This window comes from Pipistrellus kuhlii, unplaced genomic scaffold, assembly GCF_014108245.1.
Source record: "Pipistrellus kuhlii isolate mPipKuh1 unplaced genomic scaffold, mPipKuh1.p scaffold_m20_p_15, whole genome shotgun sequence".
Classification (NCBI taxonomy): Eukaryota; Metazoa; Chordata; class Mammalia; order Chiroptera; family Vespertilionidae; genus Pipistrellus; species Pipistrellus kuhlii.
In genome coordinates this window covers 8,206,842-8,221,326 of record NW_023425460.1, presented here as the reverse complement: position 1 = coordinate 8,221,326, position 14,485 = coordinate 8,206,842, and the positions used below count along the sequence as shown (strand labels likewise).

At 56.0% G+C, this 14,485-nt stretch overlaps 1 protein-coding gene across 1 annotated transcript; it reads left to right on the top strand.

Annotated features, from left to right (window-relative positions):
* Positions 1–4,885: 4,885 nt before the first annotated feature.
* On the top strand, positions 4,886–11,197 carry PLAU (plasminogen activator, urokinase). The gene is made up of 11 exons (XM_045581703.1): positions 4,886–4,997; positions 5,249–5,331; positions 5,799–5,832; positions 5,988–6,095; positions 6,763–6,937; positions 7,106–7,197; positions 7,541–7,751; positions 8,059–8,207; positions 8,816–8,956; positions 9,298–9,446; positions 10,030–11,197. Exons 2-11 carry the CDS (start codon positions 5,275–5,277, stop codon positions 10,204–10,206), a joined length of 1,293 nt encoding a protein of 430 aa, XP_045437659.1. The 5' UTR covers positions 4,886–4,997; positions 5,249–5,274; the 3' UTR covers positions 10,207–11,197.
* Positions 11,198–14,485: the final 3,288 nt, after the last annotated feature.

The window sequence follows — 14,485 nt, the reverse complement described above, 5'->3', positions numbered from 1 at the left end:
GACCCGGTCTCCAAACATTCATGCAGAGATCGGGCTAGGAATTGGGTCAGAGATGGTAGGGAGCTGGGGCTGACGCTGGAGGGCTGAGACGGAGCATAACCTCAGGGTGCAGCCCCTGGGGCTCGCTGCTCTCCGTGAGTAAGGAGGCAAGTATGTGGCTTCCCCGCCCCGCTCTTCCCACAGGCCACCGGGGGCCTGGCAGCTTCCCGATGGTGTTACAGGCCCAGACCTGGCTTTCAGTGCTGCTGACCGTGACGGCAGCATCTTCCTCTCAGACAAAATACGAAATACGCAGACAAAATACGGAGACCTCCGACCCCGCGGAAGCTCGGTGACCGGCATCGGTGCCTCCTTCCTGACTGCAGAGGCGTCTGTCTGCCCCAGGTGCAGGGAGGAGAGGGGAGCTTCTGGCCGCTGAGGAGGGAGAGGAGAGGCGGGGAGTAGGCTTTGGGGCTGCGGGGGCGAGCAGCACATGCAGCTGGCCAGATGCTGGGAACTGTTTGCTAAGGACGCAGCACCCCACTTAATCGGAATGCCGGGATGGACTCCAGAGAATGCCTGCGTCTTCCGGGTCAGTATAACCTAATGTGACCAGACATCCCACTTTTGGCGGGACAGTCCGATTTTTAACAATGTGTCCCGCGTCCCGTGTGGCGTTTTAAAAAAGTCCAAAAGATTTAAAAGATTCTTTCCAAAAATCGGGACTTTTTTTTTTTTTTAAAACGCCGCAGGACGCAGGACACATTGTTAAAAATCGGGACTGTCCCGCCAAAAGCGAGACGTCCGGTCACCTTAGCACAGCCATCGTCTGGAAGGTGAGGCAGCAGGTGGGAATTACAGTTCATAAAGCCCATCCTTCTATCTCTAGCTTCTAGAACGAGGCCTGGCACAGAGTAGGTCCACGATAGACACTGAGTGAACGAACAAAGGGATGAAGAAAAATGCTTTCGTCACCCAAGCACGATCGCATTTAACCTGCAAAGTAAGGCAGGCGTCGCCTTGCTTTGCAGATGGGAGCTGAGACCCAGAGGGTAAGGTCATTTATTCTCCGTACAGCTCCCCGCGGAACATTCTTGGTATAGCATCCTGTGACTCCATGTGAACTTCCTTTTGGGTCACGCCGGTCAGAAAAAGGCCCTTCAGGGGAGGAAGTGGAGGGTATGGGCGGGGAGTGAAAAAAAGGAAAGGAAGACAATAGCCCTTCAGGGGAGGAAGTGGAGGGTATGGGCGGGGAGTGAAGAAAAGGAAAGAAAAGAGACTAACCCTTCAGGGACCCAGTTTCCTGGACGCAGCCTCAGGACTAATTTCCGACCTCCTGCTCCCCCGGGAACACCTGGCACCGGCCTGCTCTGCCGGGGCAGCTCCGGAAAGGGCCCTCCTAGTCTCTGTTGCCACATCTGACCTAGGAGGTCCGGGCCCTGGGACACAGAGCCGGCGGACTGGTGGCTTTCCTCTGGGAGCCAGGAACCGGATGAAGTCACACACTTTCAGTTCCTCATTCTCTCACTCTTGACAGAAGCATCAGACGGCCTAGACCACCGCGCTAGTTCCTGGATCTCAGGCAAGCAACCCACTCGCGTTACACACAGGGAGTGCTTTCCAGGAGTTCGAGCCCAGCGCCCCCGAGTGTTTCTCGAAGGAGCTCTCCGAGGCCAGCTGGCAGGAGGGCTCCCTGAGCTGTCACTTCTTCCATCACCCGGCCCTCTCTTGGGGGCATTCTGTCTATAGCCCCCTCCTCTGGAGGAAGTGAGGTGTAAGCGTAGGAACAAGGACCAAGTTCTAAGAGTCCTTGCTGGCTTTGCCACTCCTCAACTGTATATGTCTCCTCTCCACCTCATTTTTCTCATCTGCAAAATGGGAATGTTTCCTAACACTTCATAAGGCAATGGTGAGTTTATAGAGGAATGATTTGTTGCAAAGTGCTTTTTAGCACAGGACAGAAACAATGCCTGTATTATTATTAAATTTTTATGGCAAAAAAGGAGAGAGAGAGAGAGAGAGAGAGAGAGAGAGAGAGAGAGGAGAGAGAGAGAGAACACTTCCAAAGTGCCTCATAGCTCTCTGTTTCCACTTGTTCACCGATTCATTCATAAGAAAGCACCTATGTGAACAAGGGATGCACAGATGCTGAGGGAGAGACAAAGATAGTTACGATGTAGCTCCTGTCCTTAAAGAATCGAAAGACTGTGCACCAAAAGGTGGACGCAGGGATTTCAGAGAGCTAGAAGGCCACAGCGTGGAAGGGACGTTTTGTGAGGAGTCGGAGGCCCCAGTGTTGTTCAGCCAGGTGAGGAGGCCGCAGAGGGAAGGAAGGAGTAGAGGGCTGTCATACTGGCCGCATAACGGTCGTCCAAGCCTCTTTGTTGGGGAGGAAATGAAGTCATCCTCCTCTCAAAAATCAGCATGACAGCCTCCAGCCAAGTAATCTGGAGTCATGAGAGCTGCCGGGGAGCTCTGTGAATCATGGCAGTCTGCTGGGAATTTCCTGATCACTAGCCTGAGTTTCGGGGTAAGTCCTAAGGCTGCAACGTCCCTATTTACATTCTGATCACGTTTATTTACAATTAATGGATTCTAAATCCAAACAAAACAGGTCACCGTCTTAGAGGAAGCAGCGAGGCCTCTCTGAGAAGCACAGCACCTCTGACTCAGTCCATCCTCCCCGAGGCTGGCAGCTTAGCCGGTTAACCGGGCGGGTGCAGAAAAACTCTCTCTGGAGGACAGAGGATCACCTGCCTTCCTACAGCAGGATGGTTAACTTACACTTTCCGCGGGCCGAGGCTGGCATCGGAGACCTCTGGCCAGAACAGAGCAAAGAGGGCTGGCACTGTCCCTGCCCTCCTCCACCTGTCCCTCTCCAGTGGAGCCACACTCAAGGTCCAGCTTTGCCAGGCAGCAAAATGCTGCAGGTGTAAGAGAGAGAGAGAGAGAGAGAGAGAGAGAGAGAGAGAGAGAGAGAGAGAGAGAGAGAGAGAGAGAGAGAAGAGAAAGAGAGAGAGAGGGAGACCAAGTCTTGGGTGTGGCCTTGGGAGTTTAAGGGAGGGACTCAGAGCTCTCCTCTCCCATCAAGGGGGACAGTCTTGGAGGGTAGGACCCAAGGGACCCCCAAGCCCAGGTCCCCAATACTCAGGGAAAGGGGTGTGTGTTGGGGGCTTGGGGTGTGTGTGAATGAACCCCAGAATCCCCACTGTGCTCCTTCAGCTGTGCCAGAGGGATATGTGCGTGTGCATGTGGACAAAACTCTTTGCCTTCGCACAAGAAGAGCAGGCTGTGCTTTATACATGGTCAGTCTTACTGGAGGTCAGTCTTATTTAAAAAAAAAATATATATATTTTATTGATTTTTTTACAGAGAGGAAGAGAGAGGGATAGAGAGTCAGAAACATTGATGAGAGAGAAACATCAATCAGCTGCCTCTTGCACACTCCCTACTGGAGATGTGCCGGCAACCAAGGTACATGCCCTTGACCGGAATCGAACCTGGGATCCTTCAGTCCACAGGCCAACGCTCTATCCACTGAGCCAAACCGGTTTCGGCTCAGTCTTATTTGACAAGCAATTACTTTATCTTATGAGAAACAATGCCCTGTGATGAAGTAGAACACTAAATAAACATGCATTTGAAAAACCTGTCATTATGTTTTTGGAATGGATGATTTAAAGATGTGTTTTCAAAACCTTAAACAACAGTGTTAAAGAAATCTTCTCTTTCTTGTCCTCCAGTTCCCCACTCCTGTCCTCACAGGTAAAAGGGAACTTCCTGCCCCTCTACAGCTCACTGACCACATCAATAAGACCTTCCTATTCCATTGGGTTTGTTCACTAACTGTACGCTGGCCCAGGCATGTAAATGGGTTGCTCAGGCCCACCGGTGTGGCCCAGTGGCTGAGCTTTCGCCAACGAACCAGGAGCTGAGGATTTGATTCCTCATCAGGGCACATGCCTGGGTTGTGGGCTCCATCCTCTGTAGGGAGTGTGCAGGAGGCAGCGTTTGATGTTTCTCTCTCCTTTCCTCTCTGAAATCAATAAAAATCTATTTAAAACAAAAAAAATTAATAAATGGATTTTTCATTATAGGAACTTCCTGAAAGACCCATCAACACTTCCATAGAAAGAAAGCATCAACAGTGTGTGCCTAAGACTTCATTTTCACAATCCTGCAATATTGTATCACGACCCCAATCTAAACCTGATCAAGCCCTCACTTTCCTTTTTGCTCAATCCCCCGCCAAACCAGCCCTCACGGCCAAAGAATGCCCTTGGCCCAAACTGCAAATTCTCAATAGAATCCGACCTCGCCTTTTCCCCCACCCCCCATCCACCGCCAGCCTCCCTCACCGAGGTCTCAGCTTTGTCGCATCCTCGGGTTGTGTTGATAATTTGGGGGGAGAGCAGGCATTCGACACAAGCATCCTGTGACCACGTGTTTGTCTGTGTTTTCAGCGAGGGCGTGACACGTGCACTTCACACGGAGAAAAAGACTTCCCAGCCATGGACCCTGGTTCCCACGCTGCTGGGCCGGTGGAGGCCCGGCGGGAGGTTGGAGAAGAGCGGACCCAGGGCCCTGGGGGAGGCACCGGAGCTGCACGGGGGTGGTGGTGGGAATGGGGGGCGGGTGGGCATCGGAGCTCCCAGCGCCCCCCCTCTCCGCCTATGGGTGTGTGGGAGGGAGGGTGGGGCTGCCCCGGGCGGCCCGGGCCTGGGGCTGCAGGTGCCTCTGCATCCATCCGCTCAGACCCCGCGTCCCCGCCGCTCGGTCCCCGTGGAGGAGGCGCGGGGTCCGGCGCGGAGGCTCCGGGCGGGGAGGGGAGGGGAGTGGACGGGCCGGGCCGGGCCGGGCCGGGGCGGGGCCAGCGCCTGGGCGGGTCTACATATACAGCCCGCGCCCCGGACAGCTCACAGCGGGACACCGGAGCCCAGCACCGGCCAGCAGCCCCCCGTCCACCGTCCGCCCGTCCGCCGCCCACCGTCCACTCGCCCGTCCACCCGCCCCAGCCGGTGAGTGCAGGCCGCCTGCGGCGCCGGGAGGATGCGCCCCTGCGGCTTCCCTGCCCCCAACCCGGCTGCCCGGCTGCGCCCCGCGTGCCCCGGTGCCCGCGGGTCCGGTGCCCGCGGTGCCCACCCCCTGAGCCCCGGAGGAGAGATGGCCCCGCGGGCTCGCCCCGCAGGTGACCCGGGCCCCGCCCCGAGCGGCCGTTCCCGCCGGCGGCTCCCCTCTCCGCGGCGCCTCTGACTTCCCTTCCCGCCAGGCCGCCGTCTGCCCGAGCCCGCCACCATGAGGGTCCCGCCGGCCTGCCTGCTCCTCTGCGCGCTGGTCCTGAGCAACTGCGAGGTGAGCGGCTTCCCCGCTTTCACTCCCGGCGGGGGAGGGGGCTTGCAGGACCCCCTCCCGGCCCCCGAACAGCGCCAGGGGAAGGCAGGGCTGGTAGGGAGTTGGTCCCCCCTCCCCCCATCCCATCCTCAGCAGGGCCAGACCCTCCGGGGAAAGAGGACAGGTGTGGCCAGGGGGCCTGGGGAGCCAGGGGAGCTCGCGCTTGCAGGCTAGAGAGGAGGAAGAAGCCTTGGGAACGGCCCCAGCCGGCTGCCACCTGATCTGGAAGCTTGCTTGAGTCAATCCACTTCTCTTCTCCGGAAACCTATGATCGATATGATCGATCTTGCATTTGAGGGCTAGTCAGATATTTCCAGGGTGAGGAGGGCGGGAGCTGTAGGGAAGGATGAGTTTTGGGATTGGGGCCGGTTTATCCACACCCTGCGGCCCCAGGGGTGACCTTTGCCCCTCCCCCCGGTCTTTTCCAGGACAGCCACGATCTTCACGCGGAATCGGCTGCGGGTGAGTATCCACCCCTTGCACAATATCTGGCTGCACAAACATCTCGGGGAAGCCTCAGGAGACGGCCCTTCCCTGTCCCTGATGCAGGGCTGGCTCCCCCTCACTGCCTCCTCCCGTGCGCCTTGCTTACCCACCCCCGCCTTTGTCATTTTCAGCAAGCTGTGGCTGTCTGAACGGAGGCACATGTGTGTCCTACAAGTTCTTCTCCAACATTCATCGATGCAACTGCCCGAAGCGATTCCAGGGGGAGCACTGTGAGATAGGTACGGAGATCCTTCCTCTGCCTGGGGGGAGGGGCACAGGAGATCTGGGGCAGGGAGAGAAGGGTAGGATGCCAGAGCAGGCAGGGGGCAGGAGGTGGGGGTGGAGAGGGGGGCATCATCCCTATGCAATGTGATAGACACATTGCATCCTACCAGCACGCCTCCCAGGATGACCTCTGACCCTAACTGACCTAGGGACAGACAGCTGCTCCCTCAGCATCGGGAGGGCAGAGTCAAACACGTAAACACACATTGTCTTGTAAGCTGTGGCTGCACATATGTGAAGTGGGGTGGAAGGAGAGTTTCTAGAGTCTTCTACCAGGCCTGAGAATCACTGAGGCCTGGCATGATCTCCAAAATGCCTGTCTAGCCCAAACCGGTTTGGCTCAGTGGATAGAGCATCTGCCCTGCGGACTGAAAGGTCCCGGGTTCGATTCCCGTTGGGGGCATGTGCCTTGGTTGTGGGCACATCCCCAGTAGGAGGTGTGCAAGAGGCAACTGATCGATGATTCTCTCTCTTCGGTGTTTCTGACTCTCTATCCCTCTCTCTTCCTCTCAGTTAAAAAAAAAAATCAATAAAACATATTTTAAAAAAATAATAAACTAAAACGCCTGTCTGAACCTCCTTCTCTTCCTGATCGTCTCTCATCCTCACATCCTTCCACAGATACGTTGGCAACTTGCTACCGGGGAAGCGGTCTGACTTACCGAGGGAAGGCCAACACCGACCACATGGGCCGGCCTTGCCTGGCCTGGAACTCTGCCAACGTCCTTCAGAATGAGTACCACGCCCACAGGCCCGACGCCCTCCCGCTGGGCCTGGGGAAACACAACTACTGCAGGTGAGGTGGGGCCTCACAGAGCCCTTCTGAGCTTGCCCTGGCGCTTCCAGAGTGCTGGCCGTCACCGGAGAATAATAGCAAGGCCCCTGGCTGAGTCTTCCCTGGAGGGGAGGGGGCGGGAAAGACGTTCTGTTGACATGACACCCCTCTCCCGCCCTGTGTTGCCAGGAACCCGGACCACCGGAGGAAGCCCTGGTGCTTTGTGCAGGTTGGCCTGAGGCAGCACGTCCAGGAGTGCGCGGTGAACGACTGCTCTTTGCGTGAGTGCCACCGGCCTGCGTAGGACAGCGGGTGGGAGGGGGCGCATTCGTGTGTCCTCTGATCCCATCACAGGCAAGGTGACCAGACGTCCCGCTTTTGGCGGGACAGTCCTGATTCTTAACAATTTGTCCCGCGTTTTAAACGCCGTGGGACGCGGGACAAATTGTTAAAAATCGGGACTGTCCCGCCAAAGGCGGGACGTCTGGTCACCTTAATCACAGGAGGGGTGAGGATGGAGGCCTGCCTGGCCCCCCCAAAGCTGGGAGGTCAGAGGATGAGGAGGGGGGACACTGTATCCTACCTATCTTTCCCAAGACATCCCTCCCTCCCTTTCTCCTCCAGGAAGGAATCCGCCCGCCAAAGCGGAGTTCCAGTGCGGCCAGAAGGCCCTGCGGCCCCGCTTTAAGATTGTCGGGGGAGAGCCCACCAGCATCGAGGACCAGCCCTGGTTCGCCGCCATCTACAAGAGGCAGCGCGGAGGCTCTGTCACCTACATGTGCGGGGGCAGCCTCATCGGCCCCTGCTGGGTGGTCAGCGCCGCGCACTGCTTCATGTACGTCCCTCTGCCTCTTCTCCCCGGCCCTCCTGCCGTTCCCCACACGCGTCCCTTTCTCCTCCCCTGGCAAAGGATGCCCCTCTCGTTCTACCCTCTCAGCCCCTTCATGTGGCCCATCGCCCTGGGGACAAGTCACGCTCCACAATGTGTCTATCACATCACATGGATGATGCCCCCCCACTCCACCCCCACCTCCTACCCCCTGCCTGCTCCTGCATCCCACCCATCTCTGCCCCACCCAAGACCGCCTGTGGGGTCGCGGTGGTGGGGAGGGCGTGGAAGTGACGGGCCTCCTTTCCCACAGTAATCACCAGCAGAAGCAGGACTACATCGTCTACCTGGGCCGGTCCAAGCTCAACGCCAACACGCCGGGGGAGATGAAGTTCCAGGTGCAGACGCTCATCCTGCACGAGGACTACAGCGCGGACACGCTTGCTCACCACAACGACATCGGTGAGTGGAGAACCCTCCCCTGCCGTCACGAGGAGGACCCGGAGAGGAGGAGGGGTTCAAAGAGAGACACAAGTGGGAGATTGAGGTGGAAGGCAAACCTGAAGACTCTACTTGACAGAGGGAGCGGTGGCGAGGGGGTTGGGGGCTCCCCTGTAGAGCCCTGAATTTCCTTCCAGCAGGTAGCCAGCCCGGGTGGCAGTGGCCCTGTGGGCAGTGGCTTAGGCTGGGATGCCCCTGCCTTTGTTGGAGGCAGACTCTGACCCAGGATAGAAAACTCAGGCAGAGCATAGGGCTGGATGTCAGCCCAGCTACCTCAGACAGGGCTTTCTGTAGGAAAAACACACACAAAACAACCTCTCCTCCAGCTGTGTGCAGGAGCCCTGGCTGCCCGCGCCTTTGGCAGTGGCTGGAACAAAGCTCACGAGGCGTGAGATAAGGGAAACTTGCTTCATTCCTACGAGCACACTTCCTCCCAGGATGACCTCTGACCCTAACTGGCCTAGGGATAGACAGCTGCTCCCTCAGCATTGGGAGGGCAGATAGGGTGACCGCCTGACCAGCTGGTGATCTTTCCCCTCTGACCTCTCCCTCCTTCTCCCCTCTCCCAGCCTTGCTGAAGATCACTTCCGACTCTGGCGAGTGTGCACAGCCATCCCGGTCCATACAGACCATCTGCCTGCCCCCGATATACGGAGATGCTCGCACTGGCACAAGCTGTGAGATCGCCGGCTTCGGAAAAGAGAACATCTGTAAGTGACCTTCGGGGCTGGCTGAGGGGTCCTGGGGGAGGGCTGTCACCTGGAAGTGAGCTCCGCTTGATGAAGGGAGGATGTGGAGGTAGAGAAGGAGCATGGGGAGGTAGCAGGTGGGTCCAGAGAAGGCGTGGGGATCACTGTTTAGGGAATGATGCACCGTAACGGTAAATGAGTGGAGGGGGAGGGGCTATCTGACGGCTCAGATTAGGGTGGGAGGAGAATAGGGGCTTTCCCCAGTAGGAATACGTTTTGGTCCCCTCCCTGGCAGAGTCCCAGAAGAGAAGGGCTGGGCAGACACATCGTAAGGTAACATTCTGCACGTTTCTCCCATCTAGCCGACTATATCTATCCAGAGGAGCTGATGAAGGCTTCTGTGGAGCTGATTTCCCACCGGCAGTGTCAACAGCCCCACTACTATGGCTCTGAAATCACCACCAGAATGCTGTGTGCGGCTGACCCCGAGTGGAAGAGAGATTCTTGCAAGGTGAGCGTTCTAAGCATTTCCAGCCAAAGCCCCAAGAAGCCAGAATCAGGAGCTCAAGTTTTAGGCTCAGACCAATGCTTACGTTTCTACCGAACTCTTGTCAGCTGGTCTCTGTGCTAGGCACTTCAGATGCGGGGAGAGAGGAGGACGAAGAAGAAACAATAGAAAATAACACCGCTCAGTGTTCGGAGTGTGGCGTTCATTATAAAAGACCAGATGTTTAGGCGAGGGAGCTGAGTGGCCATGAGATGGTCACGGAGGGGAGGCTGTACAGGGACTGGAGGAGGCAGAGGGGAGGGAGAGCATGTCAGCTGCAAGATACAGAAACGAGAGTGAGCACAGCACATTCCAGGGCGGGAGAGAGACGGGGTCTGGGGATATAGGCGGAATGGTGGCAGATAACGGGGCTTTGAAAGCCAGCCAGAGCATTTTGAACTTGGTGCGGGAGGAAATGGGGAGTCACTAAGGACGTAGACTTTGGAAAGCTCTCCCTTCCCTCTGGGGTATGACTGAGGAGTAGGATCTGACGGCCCCCTTCCTAACTTCTTCCAGGGGCTCACTTTCTGTGTTTTTGGTTCAACAGGGAGACTCAGGGGGGCCCCTGGTCTGCCCCGCCCAAGACCGCCTGGTTCTGACTGGGATTGTGAGCTGGGGCAGTGACTGTGCCATGAAGGACAAGCCGGGTGTCTACACGAGGGTCTCCCGCTACCTGTCCTGGATCCGCACTCACACCGGGGAGGAGAATGGCCTAGCCTCCTGAATGGCCCGGCCCTCTGGGGGCCCCCCGGGAGCCACAGAGGAGAGCAGCGGAGAGCAGCGGCACCCAGCTCCCACACTGACCGGCATTTCTGCAGCAGCTCTGTCCGCACCAGCCACGTATAAGCAAGGGGCTGAGGAAGAGAGGCTCTGCAGAGGTGGTTTTGCTTGTGCTGCCCACCAGGGTGAGCAGCAACGGCTTTATCCTCAGATTCAGGACTGGGTGCTGGATGCCCAGGTCCCCTCTGGCCAGGATGGAGGGGTGGTCCTGACCCAGGATGGTACTGACCAGTAGTCTGTTTTTTGTGTGTGTTTTTTGTTTGTTTGTTTTGTTTTCTGGAGATAAAAATGACATCTCCTATGCTTGGGAAGGAGAGGTAGCTCCCCTAACAGAGGACATTCGTGAGGCCTAGTGTTGGGACATGAATCATTTCCCAATTAGGAAGTGCAACAGAACTGAGGTCTCTTGAGGGAGCTTGGCCAATGTGGGAACAGTGGTTGGGGGAGCAGGGACGTTAATAACTTGAGGGCAGGGCGCTGACATTCCATGAATGTATCAGGAAATATTATATATGCATGTGTACGTTTGCACACCTGTGCTCGGGCTGTGAGGAGTCAGAATGAGTAAGAGCTGGTGTTCCTGTGTCTACGTCTAGATATTTCCCTAAACTGTATGGACTATGAAGCCACATATGACCTGTCAGGAGAGGGCATGGGCCGTTCCTGGCACCTCTTGGGTCTCCCGTGCGATGAAGCCTATGAATGCATCATTCTGGGCAGGGCTCGTGACCAGCATTAAAATTTCAGTTTCACTATCACTTCACTGTCCCTTCCTTGGACACTTATCCCTTCTGACCTTCCAGCCAAATGCATCCCGATCCTCACTGAGTGGGGTGAGGACCACTCCTGTGTACACTGAATATTTAATGACATCCTGCTATTTTTATTTATATCTATTTTTATAATTTTGAATAAAGATGATTAATAAAATGTGATTTTTTTCCTAAAGACTTTTGTTCTTCCCTGGTGTTGGTGTGGGAGAGCGTAAAAAGCAGAACGTGGCCTTGGCGGCACGTACCCCAGAGTTTCTTTTGGGGCTGCATCTGTGGAGTTCGTGGGGCGTTGGGACGTAGCTAGGGGAGTTCTAGGTTAGGCCCTCCACAGCATACAGGCACAGGAGGAGCTGTGAGCCAGGGCCCCACAGTCTGGTCCATGGTGTGCAGGCTGGGTATCAACCCAGTGCCTTCCCTAGCCTGATGCTTTTGCGCAGTGCACATCTTCTATAACTATGTGTGGTGATCCTCTTTAGTATTAGTCTCTTCACTCTGCCCCCAACAACCCCAGGGCTGACCTCAACCAAGCAGAACACCTGTCTGAGTGAAAATTATTGATCCAAAACCCAGCTTAGCTCGAGTCTGTCGGCATTCAGGGAACGGAAAACATAACTGCCCGTTAACTGCGGGGCTAGTGCTGAGTGTTCTCAATGTGCTAATGGAGCTCACGACCTGCCATTGCTATTCTTACGATCGGGCGGCTCAGAGCCTGACACTGGTTGGTATCCTAATGGAGGTGAGCAAATGTTTTGAACCAAATATCAGCTTTTAAAGAACGAGAGCAGTGGTCGGCAAACTCATCAGTCAACAGAGCCAAATGGCAACAGGACAAGGATTGAAATTTCTTTGGAGAGCCAAACTTTTTAAACTGAAACTTCTTCTAACGCCACTTCTTTAAAATAGACTCGCCCAGGCCGTGGTATTTTGTGGAAGAGCCACACTCAAGGGGCCCAAGAGCCGCCTGTGGGCCGTGAGCCGCCGTTTGCCAGCCACGGAACTAGAGTATAGAAGGCAGGCTGGGAGGCAGGGTTGGATGCCCAAATACTGGAGTTTCCAAGCGATGCTAATGGGTTTGGCAGCGTTTCTTACCCAAGTCACCTGAGAGGCTTTTAAAAAACATATGCATGCCTATATTCCACCCACAGAGACTGAGCTGCAGGTCGGGGCTGGTGCCAGGCTCCGCGCCTTTGAAGAGCTCAGGTGTTTCCGATAAGCATCCTGAGTGGATGACTTTGGGGAACAATCGGCCAGACTGCGTGAAGCGCCCAGTAAATTCAAGATGTGGCCAGCATGTGTCCCCTGCACAGTCAGTTTTCTGCATGGGGTGTGGGGGTGCCAGGTCTCCTGGGCTCCCGAGGGCCCCGGGAGGGCAAGGGCCCAGAGTATTCAGCTTTTTGTCTTTGTTGTTGGAAAGTTGGCGGACACCTTTCTTGCTCTGGGGGTGCAGGGTGCTCAGGAGCTCTTGGTGGGCGGTGCTTCCTCCTTACCCTCGCGGGCTTCTGGCTGCACAGGGGCGGCCGGCCCTGCACATGGCGGCCATGGGCCGATGCAGCGGTACTTGCTCCTGTAGATCAGGTGCCGGGCCCTGCGTTCTTGTGGATGGTGGTCTGCATGTGGGAGGTGGCGGCTTTCACTACCTGATTCTCCACTTCATGGCGAACGCCACACCTTTGCCCTGGGCCGCAGGCTCCACGCCCACTGTCTTGCGGTGAATCACACTGTTGTAGCCAAAGGAGCCGCGGGCCTTCAGATTCAGATGATTGGGTTCGGTGCTGTCCGTCTGCTTGTTGCTCTTTTTTTGTTTTTAAAATTTTTTTTTTTTATTTTTTACAGAGAGGAAGAGAGAGGGATAGAGCGTTAGAAACATCGATGAGAGAGAATCGTCGATCAGCCGCCTCTTGCACACCCCCTACTGGGGATGTGCCCGCCACCAAGGTACATGCCCTTGACCGGAATCGGACCCGGGACCTTCCAGTCCGCTGGCCGACGCTCTATCCACTGAGCCAAGCTGGTTTCGGCTCCTTGTTGCTCTTGATCAGGAAGCTGGCAGACCATCCACTGCAGGTGGAAGAAAAGCGCCCAAATAGTCAGTCTTGAATCCCCATAACCGAGCACGCTGTCTTATTCGGTATGATGCAGTGGCTTCAGAGTGTGGGTTTTGGAGTCCGGGGGCTGGGACTAGAATCCTGGCTCTAACGCTAGCTGTGTGACTTAGGAAAGAATCTTGACCTCTCTGCGCCTCTGTTTCCTCTTCTGTGAAAGAGTTGATACTATCTACCTCCTGGGATGATGACAAGGATTCATGAGCTCAGAAATCTCCCAGCAGAATCCTGGCACCTACTAACGGCACAGAAATGGTGGCTCTGATCACAAAGCCACGTAACTTCTTGTGGAGCTGAACGGACCCCACCCCCCTCACCACCCTAGGATGCACTGGGGTGTTCTGTGTGAGCTGACATTTGCTAGGAAAGGGAAGGCGTGCAGTGTAGTGAAGGGGCCCAGCCCAGACTGAGTTGCCGCTCAGCCTCTGCACTCACCCCCAGGGGCCGAGGAGATCCTGTTCCAACATGAGCAGCGCTAGCATCAGGGCTCACAGACTCCGAAAACAGGAAGTGTGAGCTCCACGGGCTGGATTGAGCAATGACAGGGCTAACTCTGCTCAGACGGTTTCCCAGCCACCACCCGACCCCCAGCCAGCTGCTGCCTCTTCCCCGAGACGTGGGCGTCACTCAGGGCTGGCAGACATCAGCGACTCCTCCACCACCAGTTTCACGGCTCCCGACTCTACCCTGCCCCGCACTGTAGGCACTGCCTTCTTCCCGTGCTCGCCTTGCACTGGACACTGAGTGAAGTTCTTTGCATGGTATCTGGTTTAACCTCACAAAAATCACAGAAGGAAGGTGTGATCACTGACCCCATTTTACAGGAGAGAAAATGGAGGCACAGAGAGGTTGAGGGACTTGCCCAAGGCAATGCAGCTGGCAAGTGGCAGAGCCAGGCAGCGGTCTGCAGAGTGCCCACGCCAAGCACGGTGACATCTGACCTGTCAGCAGGCCCAGCTGAGGAAAGGAGAGTGGCCCTCCTTCCGAGGTCCCTCCTTCAAGGATGCTGGGGGGTCCTGGGTAAGTGTGTCCGGATTTCACCCCCCTACCTGGATTATAGTCCTTTCCTCTTAAAGGAGACCACACGGAGCCACCAGTTTCAAAGGAAAACCACCTTCTCGAGCCAACCTCAGCCTTTTTTGTTGAAACCTGATTTCATTGAAGTGGTTTCCGTTTTCACCAGAACTCCTCCTTCGGAAATGTTCTGTAGGCCATTCCATTATCGGGACTCAACTTGATTTCCACTTATACTCCGTTCCTCAGACCAACCTTCCACAGCAGCCACATCCCTGCGTGCACCCTCCAAACCCCTCCCAGTGTGTCCGCCTTCTTTCCCAGCGGAAAACAT